Source organism: Ooceraea biroi, chromosome 9 (genome assembly GCF_003672135.1).
Source record: "Ooceraea biroi isolate clonal line C1 chromosome 9, Obir_v5.4, whole genome shotgun sequence".
In the NCBI taxonomy this organism is placed as follows: Eukaryota; Metazoa; Arthropoda; class Insecta; order Hymenoptera; family Formicidae; genus Ooceraea; species Ooceraea biroi.
In genome coordinates, this window is record NC_039514.1 from 6908767 (window position 1) to 6929771 (window position 21005).

At 47.6% G+C, this 21005-nt stretch overlaps 1 protein-coding gene across 1 annotated transcript; it reads left to right on the forward strand.

The window, feature by feature from the left end:
* The first annotated feature begins 801 nt into the window (after positions 1-801).
* LOC105279073 (putative aminopeptidase W07G4.4) lies at positions 802-20946 on the forward strand. Its single transcript, XM_011338612.3, has 8 exons — positions 802-1377; positions 7264-7545; positions 10944-11052; positions 16304-16451; positions 17968-18314; positions 18676-18954; positions 19463-19702; positions 19899-20946. The coding sequence occupies exons 1-8, from the start codon at positions 1361-1363 to the stop codon at positions 20058-20060; spliced, it is 1584 nt and encodes a 527-aa protein (XP_011336914.1). The 5' UTR covers positions 802-1360; the 3' UTR covers positions 20061-20946.
* The last annotated feature ends 59 nt before the right edge of the window (positions 20947-21005 follow it).

Sequence of the window (21005 nt, forward strand, 5' to 3'; positions counted from 1 at the left end):
CTCCAACGCGCGTTCCTCGATCCTCCTCTCGTACGCATCAGCATTCTTTTCACGATCTTCATCGCTTCATCATCTTAAATTAAAAATAAAGTTGTATTTGTAAGTTGTTATTTAATACGCTAATTTTCGCGCAATTACGTTTCCTCGTCGCGCAGCAATATCTGCCGGCCGAGCAGGCAGAAAACCGCGAAAACATTTAGCTTGATTTTTTCGCGTACCTCGCGAATAGCTACTGATTTCTGGTGCAAATGTATCCGAAACGTAACTCGATTTCCCACGTGAAATGCTAAATATCACCCTGGTAATATCTAAACTGCAGACGCCCACTCGCGGACGTATAATCCGCCGCAAGATGCGAGTGTATCCATCCTCTATTTTGTTAGGGCGCAGCGCTCAAGCGGGCGGGCAAAATGGCTGCTGCGCACCGAATAACCCACTAAATAACGTTGCGTTTGCATGTGGTGGGCTGCAGGTGGGAATAAAACGAGGATTACCCGTCCACGAGCCGCCGTCCATGTCGCGATGCATCGCGTGAACGATCCGGTGTCCGCCTCGGCAGAACTGGAAATTCAAGTTCGAGGTAGCTTCGAGGGCACGTGCAGGTCGCGAACATCGGCAACGTTGCAGCTGCTCGGCCGACCTGACAGCACCTGCGACAGTGGTAGTAGTAGCGATAGTAGACGCTAGTATACACCCTACCCTGGCAGACCCGGGCGTGTAGTGGTGCTCAAGTAGCAGCGGCACCGGCAGAAGGCGGCCGGTTGTAATCGCGAAAGCACAGGCCGCTTTAGTAGCGCGCGCGTTGCCGAGCCGGTCGCTCGCACAAATCTCTCCGCGCGGTGGATGATAATATCGCTGGCACGCCGAGCGCGATAGCAGCGCGAAGTTTCCGCTCTTATCGCTTTTCTTCTTTTCCCCTTTCCTCCTCCCCAATCTCCGCCCCCGAAGCCGCCGTTTTATCCACGTCCCTTGCCCCTCCGTCCCGCCGCCTCGCCCCCTCATTCTCCCGTTTGTTTTTGCCGCCAGCGCGGCGAGCGTGCAACGGTATCAGGTTTGAAGCGTGCCGCGAGTACCAGCCTCGATCCTGCGCTCTTCGCTTGGCCGTGGCGTTCGATCAGGGCCGAGGGAGGCCACCATTTTGACATCACGCCGGCGAGATCGCGTGGCGGAACAGCTGTACTCTCTATTTCTCCCTGTCGGCCAAGTTGGGGCGGCAAGAGGGGGTCGACCGAAGAGCCAACGTGGCCTGGCGATCTGGTGTTAGCGCACGAGCGTCGCGGAAGATAATACGGTTACGTGCCTGTGCGCCATCTCACACGGACTCTTCCCGGGTGTACCAAGCGTGGGTGCGGCGCGCATCATGGCGGTAGAATCGAGGTAAATGCGCGGAGGACATGCCCGCAAACCCGTGTGTGCCCCATACAAGTCGACGTACCCCGAATCGCGCGGACGAAATTGAGCGAGCAACCCCTCGTGGGGCCTCGTGGGGCCGCTCGAGCGCCCGCGCGAGTGACCTAGGTCACGACCGCGGGCCATCTGGATTTTTTAATGATGGGGGCATGCTCGAGTGGCGCGACGCGAAATATATCGCATTTTCTTTTTCTCCCCGTGATCTTTTTTTTGATTGATCAGTCTCGAAGGAAGGCAGAGACCTGTCCCTGAAATTGGACTGTTTAGAGACAGCGTTTTGAGTAGACGCTTCTGATTAATGTAAATGTAAATTCACGCAGGCGCTTGTCAGAAACTTGATATATTGAGAATATATTGGGGAGGAATTGGCACTTAGGGGAGGATCGAGAACTCGCGCCTAATTTTTTAATCTCCCATCGCCTCCCCGTGAGTGCAATTTCTTCTCGTTGCTTCAAATTACAAATTATGTGTTACACGTGTATCGCGAGCTCGTAGCTCACGTTCCGGTTCGGGGAACGGAGTGCGAGGTCATTCCGTGATCCGCAATATCAATTATGTTGTTGCGAGGCGTGCCATAATTTTGCGCCATAATTACCGGATAATTCGGAATTTCACTGTGAATAGTAGGTTCTTGGAGGAGTAATTGGATAGCTCACGTCAAAAGTACGTGACGTGAACGTATCTGCTTGCGGATTCGCGGGTGCTCGTGAGAGATACGAGTTTCCCGCAGCCAATGCCGGTTCGTTTCGCACTGTTAGGCGAGAAACAGTGGTGCCCAGCTGTTCCGTAGCTGCAAAGTTTCCGGGATCATTAGCTTGCAGCTTACGTGCCTGATTGATTGCGCATCGTGCATGTTTGCGGAACACGTGATGGAAGTTAGTTTCATTCATTAGGGGCGTCCAAGTGAACCGATATCGAACTCTACCTGTAACATGCTGATTTCTGCAGTGTTATTTACAACGTCCTATCGACGCGCGCTCACAAAACGCACAGGCTTATCAAAAAGATATTTAGAATTTATTCGTTGCCTTTGTGAATTTCGTTTGATCTATCTCGGCGTAAATCGTAAGATCGATAACGACGCGAAGCAGTTCAAAATATATTTTTGTAATAAATTTACAAATTAGAAGAGCCGAGCGCATTCTCTCTCTCTCTCTCTTATTTATTCATATTTAAATGTATCAAATATAACGCGACGAATTTTAAAAATGCACGCAAGAAAAGGAATATTTTTATCGAAATTCTCAAATCAAATGTATCGTTGAGACAAACGTCAATCTTTCCTTAAATAATTCTTGTCGGTGAATAAAATCAATTTTTCTAGATCACATTTTTTATTCCACGATAAAGCGGAAATACCGAGTGACTAATTAAATCGAGGATCTCGCAATTCATCTACTCGCGCGGAAGTGTATACCGCGCTTTGCGTAATTGTGATCTTTCGGTAACAATCGCGTCATTCGAATTCCGCAGTACGTACGTACTTCGACGATAAAGAGGGTGTTACACCCCCGAGTATACTTCACAGAGTGTAACACGCTCCACGTAACGTCGCGAAATCTCAATATCGCGAGTGCGAGTGTCATTTCTACGCACTTAACACATTTAAAGCGCGTCTGTGCGCAATTGCTCAATCTGCATGCGTCAAAATGGCACCTGTAAACATGTTAATTCCAAATTAGATGACGCGAGAGACGCATTGCTCGACACGCATACGTGTGCAGTGAATATACGCGCGCGGAGTCCGCTTCCGGCGCCGAAGACGCGCGTTGCGTTAATTAATCGAGACGTCCGGTATTGATTAACGAGGCGAAAGCGCCTTCCTAGACTTCTCGGCTCTTTAAAAGCCGTTGTCAATTCCGACGTGCGTCGGATGCAGATAGGCAGCCAGTAAATTATTAGGCCCCGTGGAAACACCTGATGCAGCAGCGCCCGTGGATCTACAAAGACTTCATTATCACCGCGTGATATATATACACGCTCACGAGCGAGCGGGAGAGCATTATTGTCTCCGTGGATTATGTTCTCGTGATTGATCGGCGTTCGATTTACGGGTAGGCGCGCGCGCACGATATCATGTGTACTCTTGAGATTTATTATCCTCCCATAGAACTCTCGGTCTCCCTCGGCCCTTGATCTCCCTTATTGCGCGATGAATCGCGGCCGCTTCGAGCGCGCGAACAAAAAATTCTGTTAAACGTTGGAAACCGGATAGGAAACCGTGAAAATCACCGGTGCTCGGTTTGCTCGTGCAACGAGCTCCGCGTCATTTCCTATCGCCGCGCAAGTATATTAGATTGACTCGATGGGGATTTTTTTAATCAGGCCGCACGTTTCCCGATATCGCGATATCGAATTCCGATTAAATATCGTCGCTGATTTCGATCGACGGGACGTTTGAAATTGTGCGATTGAGGAACATGTATACATGCCACAAGATAAATATTCTCGATTTGTAAAAATCTGAAAAATTGTTTGAGAAAAATTGTATTCTATACATCAAGATATACTGTATAAATAATCGAATTTTGTTATGTCTAATTTATCACTAGATGTATTCAGGTATCGATATTTTGCATGAGAAGCATTCCATGTTTTCTCTCTTATAAATATGCTATCCCTTATAAATATGCATATTTGTCATAGTAGTTTCTTCCATTTTAGTCTAATACGCGGCATTTTATTCACTGTTAATATTATTCCAGCGATAACAATTTTCGACTGCTCATTCCTAGTGATTTAACACCGGCAGACTTTGCTCGCGATACGCGATGCCGTAGATACGTATTGTTAATATAATGCAAATGTATTCTACGCGCGCGTGTAAGGTAGCGGCGGCGGTCTTATCTAATGGTTATACGCTGTTCCGACTACGACATTTTGTTCTCCAAGTCGCACATTTTAGCGATTCGTCTTTAATTTAGCGCTAAGAGTAAAAGCTGGAGATAACTCCGCTATTTATGGCCGCTGCCACCGATAAGAGTTCCATATTTTTCGCGGTACGCTTATACAATTGCAACGTGCTACTCGGTACGAGGATGTATTGTCTAACAATATATTACGACGTTTCAGACTCAAATTTACTAAATCGGGAACCAAAGTAAAAAATATAGATAAGCACCGGCTTTTCGCATACCTTAATTTTATAATAATTGCACCGCGTGCTTCGTAATAGAAATTATGAAATAAAATAAAGAAGTTAAAGATTTAAAATTCGATAATTATTATAAACTAGAAGTAGTGCTTGACGCAAGATAAAAGAATAATAAAAAAATTAATTAATTCATCTCTTTCCTCTAATTTTCTTTTTTTAATTATGCGGCAGAGGGATATATTGCTTGCTGACATTTTTATGGAAAAAAAGCGAGACCAGTTGCACAGTTCGTAAGCAAAACACTCGAGCCGAGTATGTCCGCTTGTTTATTCGCTTATTATATCATGTTATCTTTAAGCGATTGATAACGGATCATCGTGGACGCGATAAAGGGACGTAAACGGCTTTTCTCTCTTTTCTCGCGTGCGAGACTCGATCGTGTGTCGCACGAAAGGAGAAATTCCAGATAATCTTGTTGCTCGCAAGGCGAAAAAAGTTTCTCGTGCTGCTGACGTCAGGGCTATCGAAATGCTATTGAGTCGTATTATACAGGGTGGCCCATTTTAATTTATACAGTCGATTTTTTAAAAAACTAAAAGAGATACGAAAAAATGTTTCAGACAGACATGTCACGATTTCGAGGGGGACATAAGATGATACCATTGGTTTGACCTTGAATAGTCGTTTGAAGGTCACGCGAAGATCACCTTCAATTTCTTAAATTGAAACCCCAACTTTTTATTGCAGATTCTTATTCTCCATCGAAAAGTAAGTAACTTTTGTCTGAAACATTTTTCCGAAAAATGTCATCTTATGTCCTTAAAATGATCTTCAAGATGAGTTTTGAGGACATTTTAAGGACATAAGATGACATTTTTCGGAAAAATGTTTCAGACAAAAGTTACTTACTTTTCGATGGAGAAGAAGAATCTGCAATAAAAAGTTGGGGTTTCAATTTAAGAAATTGAAGGTGATCTTCGCGTGACCTTCAAACGACTATTCAAGGTCAAACCAATGGTATCATCTTATGTCCCCCTCGAAATCGTGACATGTCTGTCTGAAACATTTTTTCGTATCTCTTTTAGTTTTTTAAAAAATCGACTGTATAAATTAAAATGGGCCACCCTGTATATACAGATGACAGTATCGATCGCTCGCAATAGCATAATCGGCAAAGATCATCTGCACCGAGCTGCGCGATTCTATCTCAGTTATTTAATGTCAGATTATAAAATAATATCTTACGTAAAAGCTGGGCACCCGAAGGTCTACACGTACGAACAACGCACACGCTTGCACAAAATTAAACTCTGAAGAGAACAGCGAAGAAAAATGAGGAAAATACTCTTGACTTGCCGCAGAATTGCATTCCGTCGTCGGCTGACAGCTTGAACGTTGGGGGGAACAGCGTGTCATCGCGGTAGTAATATACCCTCGCGTCGGTAACCCGTGTCGTGAAATATAATATGTGTCAGCGTGAAGCGTAGCAGTTTGACTTGTAGTCTTCCAAGAGTTCGGCTTGGTATTTTTCTGGTCGATCTCAAACTTGGCGCAAAGAGCTCGAGAGTATAAGGAGCGCCGGACGTAAATTTTCCCGCAACGAGAATAAAATGTACGTTTCCCGTGCAGATACTGCGGGAGAAATATCGAAATAAAAGGAGTGCAATAATTTTATACTTCCCGTTTGTTTCTTCATTTTACAATCAATGCGATCAGAGCCCCCGGAGTGGAACAAAAAGCGCGCTTATGAATATAATTGCAAACGTGACGCGAAACGAGCGAGCGATTTCTGCTCTTAATAACAATAATAATAGAATGAATCATTTTTAATGGTAACTGTGTGCATTATTTTACTCGTTATTGCATCGCTATTCAGGAAGCGGATTCTGCTTTCATTACTTTGATAGAATGAAAGGACGAGGAAATCGCTGTTCTCGTCCGTGCCGGCCCTTTGGCGCGTCTGTGCGCGTGCATATATCCACAATAATATTTTCCCCTTTACTTCCTCGTGCGCTACCGTGCAAAAAGGGCGGTATAAACTTCCTCGCCCCGGGCGGCAATTTTTGGCCCGCCGTTTGTAGCCGGTGGACGATAGCGGAAAGTTTACACACGGTGAAAGACGAGCCGGCGCGGGCGGCCCGGCCCGTCGTTCAGAAACGCCCGCGCTGCGAGCGTAGCCGAATTAACACGTCGGCATCGGCCGGATAAGTCGATTATAAAAATAAACTAACCCTCTCTTTTTCGATCGGATATATCTAACTTCAGTTACGCGTTTCCATCGAGGGCCCGGATTAAAGCGGGATTTGCATTCGCTCCGCACGAAACGAAAATACGTTTCTCGTCTCGCAGCAATTTTCACTGACGAACCCAACTCGGACTAATAAAAACTTTATTACCGTTCCCGGGTTAATGATGATTTAATCGAGTTATACGGGCGAGCGGGCTCTATCGAAAACGCGATTGTCGATGCGTATATCTCAATTTATAATAATACGATATTCGTATCGGATGTTCCGATCCTGTTTCGGATCCGACAGCGGACAGTTGGAGAAAGTTACAATATTTTTGTAATGCGTCTGCTTTTTTTACTCTTTTTTTTCTTTAAGTGAAAATCTCTATTTTTCCTGGGTAGATTGCGGTACCGATCCGAAAGGGGTGTATCGCGTCCCTTAACGAATAATTGTCTCTCGTGCTTTGTCCAATCGAATGTGACGGCCGATTAGCATGTTTGAATAACAAAGACAATGGATTCGTTTCAGGTGGATGCCGTGCCGACTGAAAATCGAGCCGAATATCTGCTGCGTCGATTATGACGGTATTATCCTGGTGTCAGGAAGTGACCCTGGATCCGACCAACCGGAACCCTTCAAAACTGTCCTGTACGGCGTGGCTCAGATCGATGCCGCGCTGGGCGTGATCGGCGCGGTTTTGCCCATCAATTTGCCCGCAAAAAGGCTCATTTACAGTCCAACGGGTCCGCTTAACATGGATTATCACGACGTGCGGAGCTTTGCGGAGGCTGCCACGAAGGGAATAAAGCGGTAATTCCTTTGTGTGATCCCACACATTTTCCTTTCCCTTTGTTCTCTTTTTTCTGTCTCTCTCTTTCTCTTTTAATACGAATAAAGCATCGCCGTATGGGGATGTATTTTAGATGTGTGTTATCGGCACGTCCCTCAATGGCCTTTAAAAGGAGTACGTATATATAGTTTTATAATGTGCTAAATGCAGTATGGAAATATATAAATAAGCGACGGTGAGTATAAATGGTCGATGACGTTTCCTGAATATGCATATGGAATCGTAACGCGCAACGTGTAACGGAATTTCGTGCATTCGCGGCGAAAAGCCGTGCTACGTATTCGATACGAAAGCGGAACTTTGCTACCGTGACCGGTTACCCGATATTACGGCGAAATCTGCGCTGTCGCTGAAGTAAAAATCTCCCCCCCCCCCCCGGCGAGTAAGTTCGCCAGCGGATCCGTCGCGCGAGGAAATTTAATTTCCTGCCGGAGTCCGAAACAGTCCGTGGCGGGAGTGTCACCGGCGAAATGAGAGTCAATTTATTATGACTGTGCGGATTCGGCAGGATGATTTTCAGCGAGGACACCAAACTGCGGTGTCTCGCATGATATTTCCGCGTGCGATAATAGGACGAGACGCGCGGCGATCCGCACGAAAAACGCGCCGAAAACAAGCGCGCGAAAGGGAATTCCGCGCGCGCGCGCGCGGAAAAGAATGGAGAGATTTATTGGACGCGTGCTCCGCGTAATAAAGAGCGCCCATGAGATTAATAAAAATCGAACGACGCGTTCGATCGCTCTCGTCTTTCTCTCTTCCGCCTCGTCGCGAGAGCCACCCCCAAATGGCTATTTGGAATTTGGACTCCGCGTGCGCGCGCGCGCGCGCGCTTTCGGTCTGCCGCTCTTTGATAACTGCCATTACGGGCAGGCAATTACCCGTTAATTCAGCTCTTTATATGCTGACGGCGAGTTAAATCGCGGCTGCCGGGGCGCAGCGAGATAAGTCCCGGTTATCTGTCGTTTCGGGAGGAAGCGGGAATACCGTAGCGACGTGCGAGGAAACCGGCACGGCGGTACAATATAATACCGCGCACACGCGCGTTATTGCCGCAAAGATGTTCGCCTCTGATCTCGGGACCTTTGACCTTTAATACGCCACATGCGCGTTCATATTTACCGAGTCCACAGGAAATGACCGCCCAACTTCCACATATTTCCATCATCCTTCGATGTTAGTCAGCAGCAATAGTTGAATGCATCATCGGTGCGTCGCGATATTTTTATAACACCGCGATACGTCTGATATTTCCATGCGTCCACTGGGGGAGGTTTCATTCGTACCATTCGCGTGGAGGCAGCGGTTTTTTTCCTGGATTACGTGCATGTGATTGATCGCACGGCCGGAAGTGACGTTACATTTACGCGTTCCCGCATCCGCGGTCCTCGTTTGCATACATTGCCGAAACGGGAGAAGGAGCGAAAAAAGGCAGAGTGGAAAAATTGTCCTGCCCTCGTGGACTCGCTTTATTAATCCGGCGAGATCGATGGATCGATGGTGAAGGGATTAATCGAGGGCCGGCGATCGCGTGCACGCAATCTCGCGCATCTCCGCGCACGCATGCCGCATACGCACCGGACGTTGCGAGCTTCCGCTCTGTGTCGCGATGCGTATACGGCTGTCAGGATGTTTTGTGTACGGACACTCGAATAGCGGCGTGCGGAAAACGCAATGATGCGCGGACGAAATTCCGCGCGGCCGCGCGCCTGTCGGAAATTCGATTGAAAAACTAAAATTCCCCCGTGGAGCGACTGATGTTTTTTTTTCTCATCCGCTTTTTCCGCCCCCCGCGTGCAGACGGTAACGGAATGTCGGCGTGAAGATCGCTCCGCGCTGGATGGAGAAAAATTGCCGATCGTTACGTTGCGACGGTGAAATATTTCGTCTTAATAATGAGGGAGGCGCCCTGTCGAGTTCGCCGATGGATATCCGCGCGATATCCGCGTGCCGGCTGGTAAACGCGATGCAACGGTGCACCGATACACGTCACGCCGTTTGGACTTTGAGAAATTAAGTGATCGTTAAGTAATGTATCCAAATCACTGGAGATGAAATTTATATACTAGAAATATATAATATATATTTATATAATATAGACAATGGCTTTTTGAATTGATTTCTGCTCGGGCGACGCTCCGCGATATTCTCCGGAGGAAAATAGCCGCGCTCCAAGTTTTGCCGTGCGCGCGCGCATGTCTTAATTATTACCAATGTATCCCATGGGCGAAATTGCCGTCGCGCTCCGTTACACGTCCGACAATGCGATATTTGCTATCTCCGCGCGGAATTCCGGAATAATAATTCCGGCGCGCGCGATTCCGCGCGACACTAATACAAAACTCAAATCGCGAGTGCCAGGTTGAATCGGGAGCCGAACCGAACCGAGCACGAGACCGGGGCTATTCCTAAACCGCAATGGAACGGCGGCGGTTCCTCTGGAAATTCCCAAGTACGAGACACCGAGCTGCGCATTGAGAATGTAACGAAGTTTAAACACGATAGCGATAGCAGTCGAGGACGGATTAATAGTTCGTGATTCGCGCGCTCGTGCCGGAGAGAAACGCAGAGGGAAAGAGGAAGAAACAGAGGAACGAAGACGGAGAGATCGAGAAAGAGAACGGGCGAGCGAGAGCACCCTCTCAGCCTCGCGCGGCTACGTCTGTATTACGTCAGGCAAGACGAAAATTGGACACGAAGGGAGCGAGAATGGCCATTCGTGTCCCGGGATACTCAATGAGAACCGCACCTTTCCCGAGGGAACCCCATTTCTCTTCCCCCTTTTTGCACGAACGGGACCGCCCGCCCTTCTTCCGCCGATCCCGCGGGACGTGCTATCACTTGCAGGTTTTACGCTATCAATATTATCGCGCGGGGGGTATCCACGACGATCCCACCGCGATTCCTGACGATCAGCGATACGTCCGCGCCATAATTACGGTCAGACGTCCGTCGAGCTCGCGCTCACGTGAATGCCCTTCCACGTCGAAATCCCGTCTCTGGGGTCGCGCCTTGATCCTTTACCGGAGTCTTAGATTGGCATCCCTTTCCGTCCGTCGATCAGCCTGTCAGCGGGAGAGCCTCTTGACCGCTTGAGCCTCGTTGACGCCCTTTCCCTTAACGAATGATACGGCTATCGAAAGCGCTGACAAATAGCAGAAACTCTTATAGCAGAAACGTCGCAACATTTATCCCCTATCCGCAATCAATTTCTCTCGGATTATTCCGGAAATCGAAGTGTCATCTCGATCCAGGATCGAGGTACTGCTGCGATCGCGCATTAATATGCCGGAGTGACAATTTACATGTTAACTGCGTAATGATCTCGTGGCCGATTCCATATAGCTCTTTCTCTTATTAGGGCGTTGAAGGCTGGGGTGAAACGTCCTTTGCTGGTGCTACTGCCGGACGAACGCTTCGAGAACGTCGAGCTGGTCACGCTCCTTGGCGCCCTGGAGGGTCTCTACGTGGTGAGTTTCACAGCAAATTATTAATCAATTATAACAGTAAAACGTTGAAAAATAACATTGTGACCGTGGAAAAAAAAACGAGGATTTTAAGGTCGATCTGAAAAACGAACCCTTCTCCATCATCTCGCTCGAAGTAATCCACTTAAAGGTACTAACCGCGGATTTGGCGTCGCGTTACCAAAGACGGGTGAATCGCGCCGGGGGCTGACAGATCCCCGACTCGTGAGCGAGATTCGAAAGAGAGGGATTCGATCGGACAGATCGAGAAGGAAAACCGGAAATAGTCACGCCGGGGGCGAGGAGGCGAAGCCGAAGAGAGCCGGGCGGAATCAATAAGCGAACGCTACTCGATTGCGGCAATATATCCGGTTAAGGCATTTCGCAGATAGTACAGTTGTGGTTACACGGGAGCCGTTTAAACCAATCAAACAGATACAGCACGGCTTTGTGCGCACCTACGTCGGCGGAATAGGAAGTCCGCACTTGTATCTGGAAGGAATTTATCCCCCCGCTTGTGCCCGTGCCCGAGAGTTCGCTGCGCTTGCGGTCTGATTGGCTCCCCTTGCCACCCCCGCCCCCCGAAAGTCACCCGGCGTGCTCTAAACCCCCGGTAAATCCGTCTGCCGTTGTCTCTAAACTAAATTGCCGTGCGATCTTAATCCATAACTAATGACGCGCGGCTGCGCGCGAGCCGCGCGTCACGCAATCCGACTGATCCGCGGTATTTTATTACGGTGACGCGGATTAATTTCACCCTCTTCTCGTGCTCCTTCCCTGCCGCCCGTCGATGTCCGATCGTCATCCAATAAGACTCGCCGCCGCGTAATTACCGCGAACCTTCAGCCCCCGGATATTCATTATTTAACGATTACGACAAGCCGCGCTGGATATGCGGGTAATTTGCAAGCGCGCACGTAGCTCGCGTTCGACGGGGATTAATGCGAGCGGTGCGGATGTTGCGCATGAGGCGCATCATCATCGCGATCCGTGCGATCCAGCGAGATCGTTACGATCGGCCCGTTATCTATCAGAGCTGATTAAACGGAATCGCCTGCCGCCGAGCGGGCTCGAAAGCTCGTTCTTTGCGAACTCACGTGACGGGGGTGTACGTGCCGGGAGCGCGATACAGCCGGATGACGCGATTGCGGCCGCGTTAATGCGCGGAAGCGTCGCAGCGCCTCGAGCGAACGGTTGATAGACACCGATGATGGATCGAGAGATCGGCGGCGAAGAGCGCGATCAGTGTCGGCCATAATTAAGCAACACCTGTCGCCGACAGCTTTCCACCCCTTCCTTCGGGGGCGGCCTGCGCTTGATGGATAAGTACACGCGCGCGGCGTGTCTTATGCGGCCTGGCGAGTATCGGATTGCGCAACTCGATTGCAAGCAACTCCATTGTTCATTAACCCGGGCGCCGCCGCGGTTAATTACGCTCCGAGGATGGTATCCGCGTTTATTATGCGAACTTTCAAGGCGGAAGTTACCCGACGCGGCTGTGTTACACTGGCCGAGATCGATCCGTGGATCTGCATTGTACTTGTTTTACCGGAGGGTGCGGGAAAGGGGCGGCGAGGAGCGCGCGATCGCGAGGCCGCGTGTATTGCGCGCGATACATTTCGCATTTCGCGACTAAGTACGTTTAATCGAATATGGAAGGGTCACCGGAAAACGCTGCGTATGAAATTTTCAACGTGACGTCTCGACGGTGAACCGCCGCGCCGGTGATTTGCATGGAAATGACGCTTGTAACTGGAAAATTTCCGCGTAATGTGCTTTCGCGTAATGACAGAACGTTGCATTAATTTCGACGAAATTTTTCCGCGAAATCGCGAATAGAGTTCCAAATGGGATTACTTCCTTTTTTTCGCAATGATGACGACTAAAGCAATTTACGTGGCGTTCTGTTACGAGCGCTCTTTCGCGTTCGTACAGAATGGTTCGGTGGGTTCAAAGGCGAGGGATACTGCCTTGTGTAATTGGCGCGAGTTTGTCTTTTGTAACTGTATAATTTCCAATGGCGTGTGAATCTGTATCGAATTCACTCATCGGGAAACATAGAAACGGCTACCGGAGGCGAGGATCTGGGCGCTCGCTTCCCTTGTCGGAGATCAAAGACGAAGTTTAACCCAAGAAAGCGAACGCGAAGAACAAATCTCGCCTGTGGTTATACGCAACGCGCGGTGTTTGAGTTACATTAAACGAGAAACGGAGTCTCGAACTTTGAATTATAGAAACGGGAAACGTTTCTCTTTCTAGCTGAATGAACAAACATTTTAATAATAAAATGTGCGCGAAGGGATTTATTTATCGCATGAAATTAAGTGATGTTGCTATTACGTCCCACAAATAAATAAAACGTTATTTATATTTATAATATAATTTATATTGTATATATTTGTATATATTTTCCTGTATGTTACGATGCATAATTGCCACATAAATAATTTTTAACATTTATAAACGAGATTTTGTATAACAACTATCCTTTTCAGGAGGGATAAAAAACGTATATGCGGATATTATTAACATCGTTTATATATAATAACTAGTACAACACAGGCGCGCGCTATTTTATTTTTCATTATTAATAATGTTTTCGAATAATAATATCTTATATCTATTATTTATTATATGCAACAATGATTTTGATTTGATTTAACACGGCTTTTTTAAGAGTGGATTTGGAATATTGCGAAGAGGTCTCGACGATTGAAAATCCTTTAGATTTAGAAATGAAAAGGTTCTAGCAATTAAAATTGTTTTCTTTTCCGCGGAGTTCTGTGCTATTTATATTGTTAATTGGCATATTGCCTAGAGTTCTCGATGATTTAAAATGCGTTAAAACAATAAATGAAAAAGTTCTAGCCATTAAAATTGTTTTCTTTTCCGAGGAGTTCTGTGCTATTTATATCGTTAATTGGCATATTGCGAAGAGGTCTCGACGATTGAAAATCCTGTAGAGTTAGAAATGAAAAAGTTCTAGCTATTAAAATTTTTTCTTTTTCCAAGGAGTTCTGTGCTATTTATATTGTTACCAGTAGAACACAGGCGCGCGCTATTTTATTTTTCAATATTAATAATGTTTTTGAATAATAATCTCTTATATCTATTATTTATTATATGCACAATTATCACACTCTACCAAATTGTTAACCTCCACGCGAAGACAGCCGCGCGATGGTAATCTAAACTGAACATAACGCACAACGCGAATCGAAGTAACCAATCAGCGTCGCGTAAAAGAGGCAACAATGATTTCGATTTGATTTAACACGGCTTTTTTAAGAGTGGAAGTGCTAAATTCGGATTCCCGTTTCTTGTTCAACAACAAATAATAAAACATCGCGCGCTAACTTAATTAAACACCGTACTAATTTTTCTCTCGGGTTTAAAAATACCCTCGCCCATTCCTCGTATTACGTCAATTGGTTGCGTCAAGCGCCGCGTCCACTCACGCTCACTCATCCCCGAAAGGCCGACCGCCATCTCTTCGTCGACATGCCCAAATGCACGATAAACCCCCTATGCGGCGGGCGTTCTCGCAACGTTGGCGTACATAATACACGAGCGCATTCTTGCGTCCCCTAAGTTCAAGGACCAAGATTCTAAGTTCGGACCGCCGGGAGAGGAATCATCGGTTGCGGAAGACGGGGCTTGTTTGCGGGCGTCGTCGGGATGCAGCAGGGGGTTAGAGGGAGCCGGGGGACGAGGGGTGGCGGCAGAGGGTAAGCCGGAGTGCTCTGCCCTATCAAGAGTAGCGAATGCCTGGCGTTCCTGAATCCTGGCGGCCGGCGAGGCGACCTAATTAGCGAAATACTCGAGGCCCACCCCGTCAACTCCCGTGCCCCCGTCACCCCGAACGCAAGCCGTTCAGCCCGCGGCACCGAGAGCTCGTACGCTTCTTTCCTGATAACTCCCTCCGTCTCCTGACCCTCTTTCCGTTCTGTGTCGCTCGTTCCTTCGTGCCCGACGCAAATAGGGGGCATCGTTTTCCGAATACCAGCAGGCACCCCCGGAATTTCCGCGCCGCGTAATCGGAACGCTGCCACCCCGTCGCGAACGTCGCGTCGTTCCACCCCCCCCCCCCCATCTCCCCGGGGTTCCTGGCAGATCGCGCATTCTCTCTGTCTCTCTCCCTCGACTTTTTCGATTCTTTATTCGCCCGAAACTGCACCCGGAACGCCGATGCCGGAGCGCGAGAGGTTGCGAGAGGTCGCGAGAGGAACGAGCTAGCGCGCGTCAGAGGTTTTCTTTTTTTATCCGAGCGGAAATCCGTGGGGTAATCGCGTGGAAATGGATCATCTCGTGTAATCCGAATTCTACCAAAATTCTGCGCGAAAACGCGGACGGATTCTTCCGAATTTTTCGCGTAGCTCGAATTTGTTGCGCTAATTGCGATTGAATAATTCAAACGCGAGCCCGCATGCATATTTGAAATGGCAAAGGGAAGGAATGTTACATGTACACATTGGAATTTTTTGAGCACGGGAGCGTCCGAGCACTCGCGTTTTAAACGAAACGTACTACTAAATCGACCAGAAAATCTTTAAGCTGGTTTATACGTAAGCCCGTAAGAGCTATGGGTCCCAGACATTATCTATGAAGTGCTTATCCGATAAGACGATTACCATATTTAACATATTCTTCGAACTGACAGGCTCTCCTTCTTTCGTTGTACTCCATATATCAAGAGAAATTATTGACGATACATAAATTTTGATATCTCTCTGCATATCAATTTAAATAACTTAATTTTGCAACTCGATTACATATCCCCGATTATATTTGAATACTCGATTATATATATTTCGATTATATTAATTATATATATTTGTTTCACGCAGAAATTTATTAAACTCGTATAATTAAATCATATAATTAAAAATGTAAAAAAATTAGTCGGAGAGAGATTATATGACACGTATGAAATCTTTCATTTATTTGTAATCATATTCTCATCATGAAGTGCAGTAATTAGTGATACCATTTCATACTTTTCATTTGCCGTGCCAAGAAATACTGATATCAAATTTATAACATTACTACAGACTGTTATACGATTTAAAATAACTGTCTTAGTAACAAAAATCTCTTATTATTTATCTGCACTTTGCAGAGTGTTATTTTCGGCGCTACGTAAAATTATGGCTTATTTTTCTAAGTGATCTTAAGATTAATCGTTTGTCGCGTTCGTGTCGTTTTCGGTAATCGCGACCTGTAATGCTTAATGACTGTGACGATATTTTCGCAGCCCCTGGAAGTGCGAGAAATATGTCCGGATCGGTGCTACAAGGCGTGTCAGCTCGGAGTGTGGAGCCCGATTTGCAGTAAACGGCTTCAGGGTATCGTGAAACTCGCCTCGGCACTCGAGAGTGGCAGATACGTCGCGAGGGACATTGGTAAGTCCCGTTCCATCCCGGGCGCACACACGGGTGGCACTTTATCGAGTGCGAGCAAGTTTTCCCGTCCTCGCGCGAGGAGCGAAGAGGAGCCCGGGCTTCCGTCGCGAGTTTCTGCTTCCCCGTGAAAGAAGAAATAAGTCCGGGAAGGGAGAAAATCGCCCACGGCTTGCCACTTGTCCAAGGGAGGTCTTTTGGCTCCCGGTTAATCGAGCGCGCGGCTCGCTCGCCCGCCCACTCGCTCGCGTTCCTGGGCTTCAAGTTCAGTCGAAATAGCCTCCGGGAATTATCGAGTTTAAAGTTTAAGTAGCCGGCGATTTGGAGAATTTAAGTGTTCATTTTTCACGTTGCGTCCCGTTGCGAAGCGAGCGGAAGGGAAACCGCGGAGCGCTCATTTTCCGAGCAGCGCTCGGTAAGAATTTCGCAAGACGCTCTGCCTCCGTTTTGGCGATCCTTTCCTTTTCATCGCCGGCATTTTCGCGGGCATCAAGTGTACGACTTTCCGGCTGCAAACCGCGCTCGTCCGCTCGCGGCGAAACGAGCCAAGTGAATAATGCAATTTCGTAAAATAAATTCTGATAAGTCGACCGTTAGCCGCAGGCGGACTTCGTCTAAATCGTTCCCCGTGCCCCGGGATGGGGAATAAATAATAAGCAACGCGCGAATTTTTCAAAAACCCGTGGCAAAATTTGCCGGCATTTGAGCGGATGCTCGATTGCTGCGATTTGAGACTCTCGCGCGGTATTTTTCATGCGACATTCGCTGAATTCAATTAACGAAACAGCCGGTGAAATTTAACCGCATCACGGTATCGAAGTTCACCGGACATTAATTTACAATAACGCCCGCAGTTTTTGCATCGACACTCATTCATTACACATTTCAATCAAATGTCGACAACAAAGGGTAAACGATTAAATAATAGCCTCGCGGCGGACTCGCACTGCAATGCAAATATTTGTGGCACGAACGAAAAATGTTGTGTATTTTTACTTTAAAGTAATTGGATGGAACGCGTTCTCTGTGTTCCTCTGTGTCAAAAAGTTCAGTGCTTCGTGTTTCGATGTGCGGGTCAAACAGCTTGGAAATGGCCGAAGTTTGCACGTAACTGAAAACTTGCGGCCCGCGGATTAATCAGAATAAAATTACACACACATACACGAGAGAAAGGAATTAATTTCTACGAAAAAAGAAAATTATCAGGATGAAAGTAGCAATTGCAGGAACGCGTCAGTCGCTTTCACACACTTCTGCTGCCCTCAAGAATAAACCTTATAAAACAACACAATTGCAAACTGGAAAACAAGCGCCTTTCCTGCAATTACATTTTCAAACGCGCCCCCAAACATTTACACAGTTACATCTCCACGCGTCTCCATTCTGCCATTCTCTTTTTACACTTTTTTTACGCACTATATTTTTAGAATATTTCTACGCGCTTCCACGTTCGTCCATTAGCACCCGGCATCCCTTTGACTTCTTCTTCCCTGAAGACCTTTGCTTTGTGCCAAACTAGGAGGCGCAGACCCCGAAAGGATGGCGCCCCCGCGGGTGGAGGAGTACCTCGCGGAGCTGTTTTGCGGCACCAACATCAGCATGCAGGTGGTGTCCGATCAGGACACCCTGCTACAGGAGTACCCGCTGTTCGCCTGTGTGAACCGCGCAGCATCCGTGATACCACGCCACGCCGGTCGGATCATCTTCCTGACTTACGAGCCGGCCGGCTGCGTCCTGGAGACGATCATGCTCGTGGGCAAGGGCGTCACTTACGACACCGGTGGTGCCGACATCAAGTGCCAGGGTGTGATGGCCGGCATGTCGAGGGACAAATGTGGCGCAGCTGCCTGCGCCGGATTCATGCAGGTGCCGTGATATATCGCAAATTGCGCGTGCGGCATTGTACATCACGGCCAGATCGCGATCGCCGAGCTTCTGTTAATAATGGCGCTTTGATAAGTTCCTGTCTGTGTTCCCCACCTCCCTCTCTCTTTCTCTCTTTCTCTCTCATCTGTCTATCTATCTATCTCGGGCTGAGAAGATTCTTGAAACGATCGTCGAGATCACAACCGTAATTTGAATCTCTATGGCACGATGTGGTGCCTCGACGATGTCGTTTTCTCCAGGCGATGGCGCCAGGCATTAATTTTTTTAGACGATTTAATCGTGAACACAATCGATTACGCAATTCAATATATCGCACTGTGGCCTCGCTATAATACTATAGGTGGTGAACCTGCTGCAACCACCGACGGTGAAGGTGGTTGTCGCGCTGTGCGTCGTGAGGAACAGCGTTGGCGAGAACTGCTACGTCTCCGACGAGGTGATCACCGCGAAATCCGGCGCGAGGGTGCGCGTGGGCAACACGGACGCGGAGGGCAGAATGGCCATGGCTGATGCTCTGTACCATCTGAAGGAGATGGCCCTGTGCTCCGTCAACCCGCATCTCTTCACGGTAGCCACGCTAACGGGCCACGCGGTACTAACCGCCGGCTTGGGATATACCGTAAGTGTCGCTCGTAATTGCGTAATTATCGTTTCGCTCGCGGCTTCCGGCCACGTTAAGCAAGTATTGGGATACGAGACGAGCGACCGCTCGAATTTCTGACAGGCAGACAATCGCCGATCCGGCGCGCCACGTCATGATATAACGAAGGTATTTTGCTACCGTTGCGCGCGATAACATGGCAATAACAAAGACGTTAAAGCGGAGGCGCGGAATGGCGGAAACGCGCGCAGACAGTTACGTAACTTGTTGATTCATTGAGGAGAGCGTAATTGGACAGGTTTATAAACGGCCAGGATGGATGCACAGTCCAACCCCCGCGTCTGGCGCTACGTTGAACCGCCGGACGTGACGTGTAGACACGGGGGTGCGTAAGTTCATTAGAAAACTTGCCCGCGAGGGTTTGGAACTACTCGTCATTCAGTTACTTGGTTTTTTGATGAGTTTCCTCGTGCTGAATTCGATCGTCGTTCAACGGCGTGCAACAACGCGTTTAACGTTGCTTCAGATCGCGATGGATAACGCCGTGGCGCGGTTAGCCAGCAACTCGGAGAAGCTCCAAGCCTCCGGCGAGACTATGGGCGACCCGTTCGAGATATCGCGGATACGCAGGGAGGACTTCCAGGCCCACGAAGGACGCAGCGAGGGGGATGATGTTCTTCAAGCAATGAATCAGCCCAGCTCGAAGATTCCGCGAGGTCATCAGGGTCCAGCTGCCTTCCTGATCAAGGCGTCTGGATTGCATAAGGTGTGGTGTCTTTTATCATTATATTTTTTACTGTTATCCTTAATTATTTTTAGATCTTTGAATTTTTCCAGCTATCGCAACGCGTTTCGTACAAGTTGTGACGCTTTGGAATTTGTACAAATTTACGCAATTATGTCATCTCTATAATTTTATGTATGTAATTTTTATGATCTATGATATTTGTGACAACTTTTAGCATGGTACTCGGTCGAAGAAGCCGCTAAAGTACAGCCACCTGGACGTGGCTCCCAGCGCTGGTGATCTTCCGGAACAGCCGTCCGGTTCTCCGATTTTAGCGCTTGCCAAATCGTTTCTTCTCGACAAGATAAACATAGAGACCGCGGAAACTAAAGCTTAACGCTACTCTCTCAGAAAGGATTTCTGACGAAAAATATTCTTGACACATTTAATCGTATCGCTTGCTATTTTGAGAATTATATACATACATTTAAGCTTATATATTCTTACATTTAAAATAAAACTATTATATATTGATGCAAGCGCTATAATACGTGGCGCGAAACCGATATCTGTTACCGTCTTTCGTCGACTTAACGTCTTCTTCTTCATTTTATTCTATATTGAAGAATTTTCCATTTAATATTAAAATATCCTTTCCATTTAAGATTAAAATATCCTTCTTTAATAAATATGATTGGCGCTACATCGATCCTATTTTATGATAGATCGAAGAGAATAATATTGCATTCAGAAATACCTTTTCTGCGGGTATAGCGTCGAGTCTGTTAGGTGTCTCTTATGACACATATCTCAGGCGATTAATGTTCGCGGTGAGCCCGCCAGCACAGCCGAAAATGCAAATAACGATTAATTATCCCTGTAAACCCTTCACATCCGAGTTCCCGACCCTCGGCCGGAAGTGGCGCAGCGCGAATTCGCCTCGCGGCGCAAACGATTACACCCCCGAGTCATTCGATAACCGGCAGTCCCGCCACGTGTCACGTGTCGCGAGCGTTACGCCCGCAAGAGCCCGTTCAGCCGCGATACGTCATTTACAGTCTCCGCGCGCGGAAACACTCCGTTTTAGGGACTCCGTTTATCGCATTATATCGCATCTGCCAGTCAACCTCGTTACTCGTTTGACCCCTCCCTCCTTCCTTCCCTCCATTTGCCCGTCACCTAACTCGCCGCAATGGATCTTTTATGGACGATCGACTTAACGCGGGCACCGCGAACAGACGTTAATGGATAAGACGGATTAAAAAGCTTCCCTGTTACAATGACGTTTAAGGACTCATTTATCTGCTCCTGCTTCTCCCTTCTCCCTTCTCTCTCTCTCTCT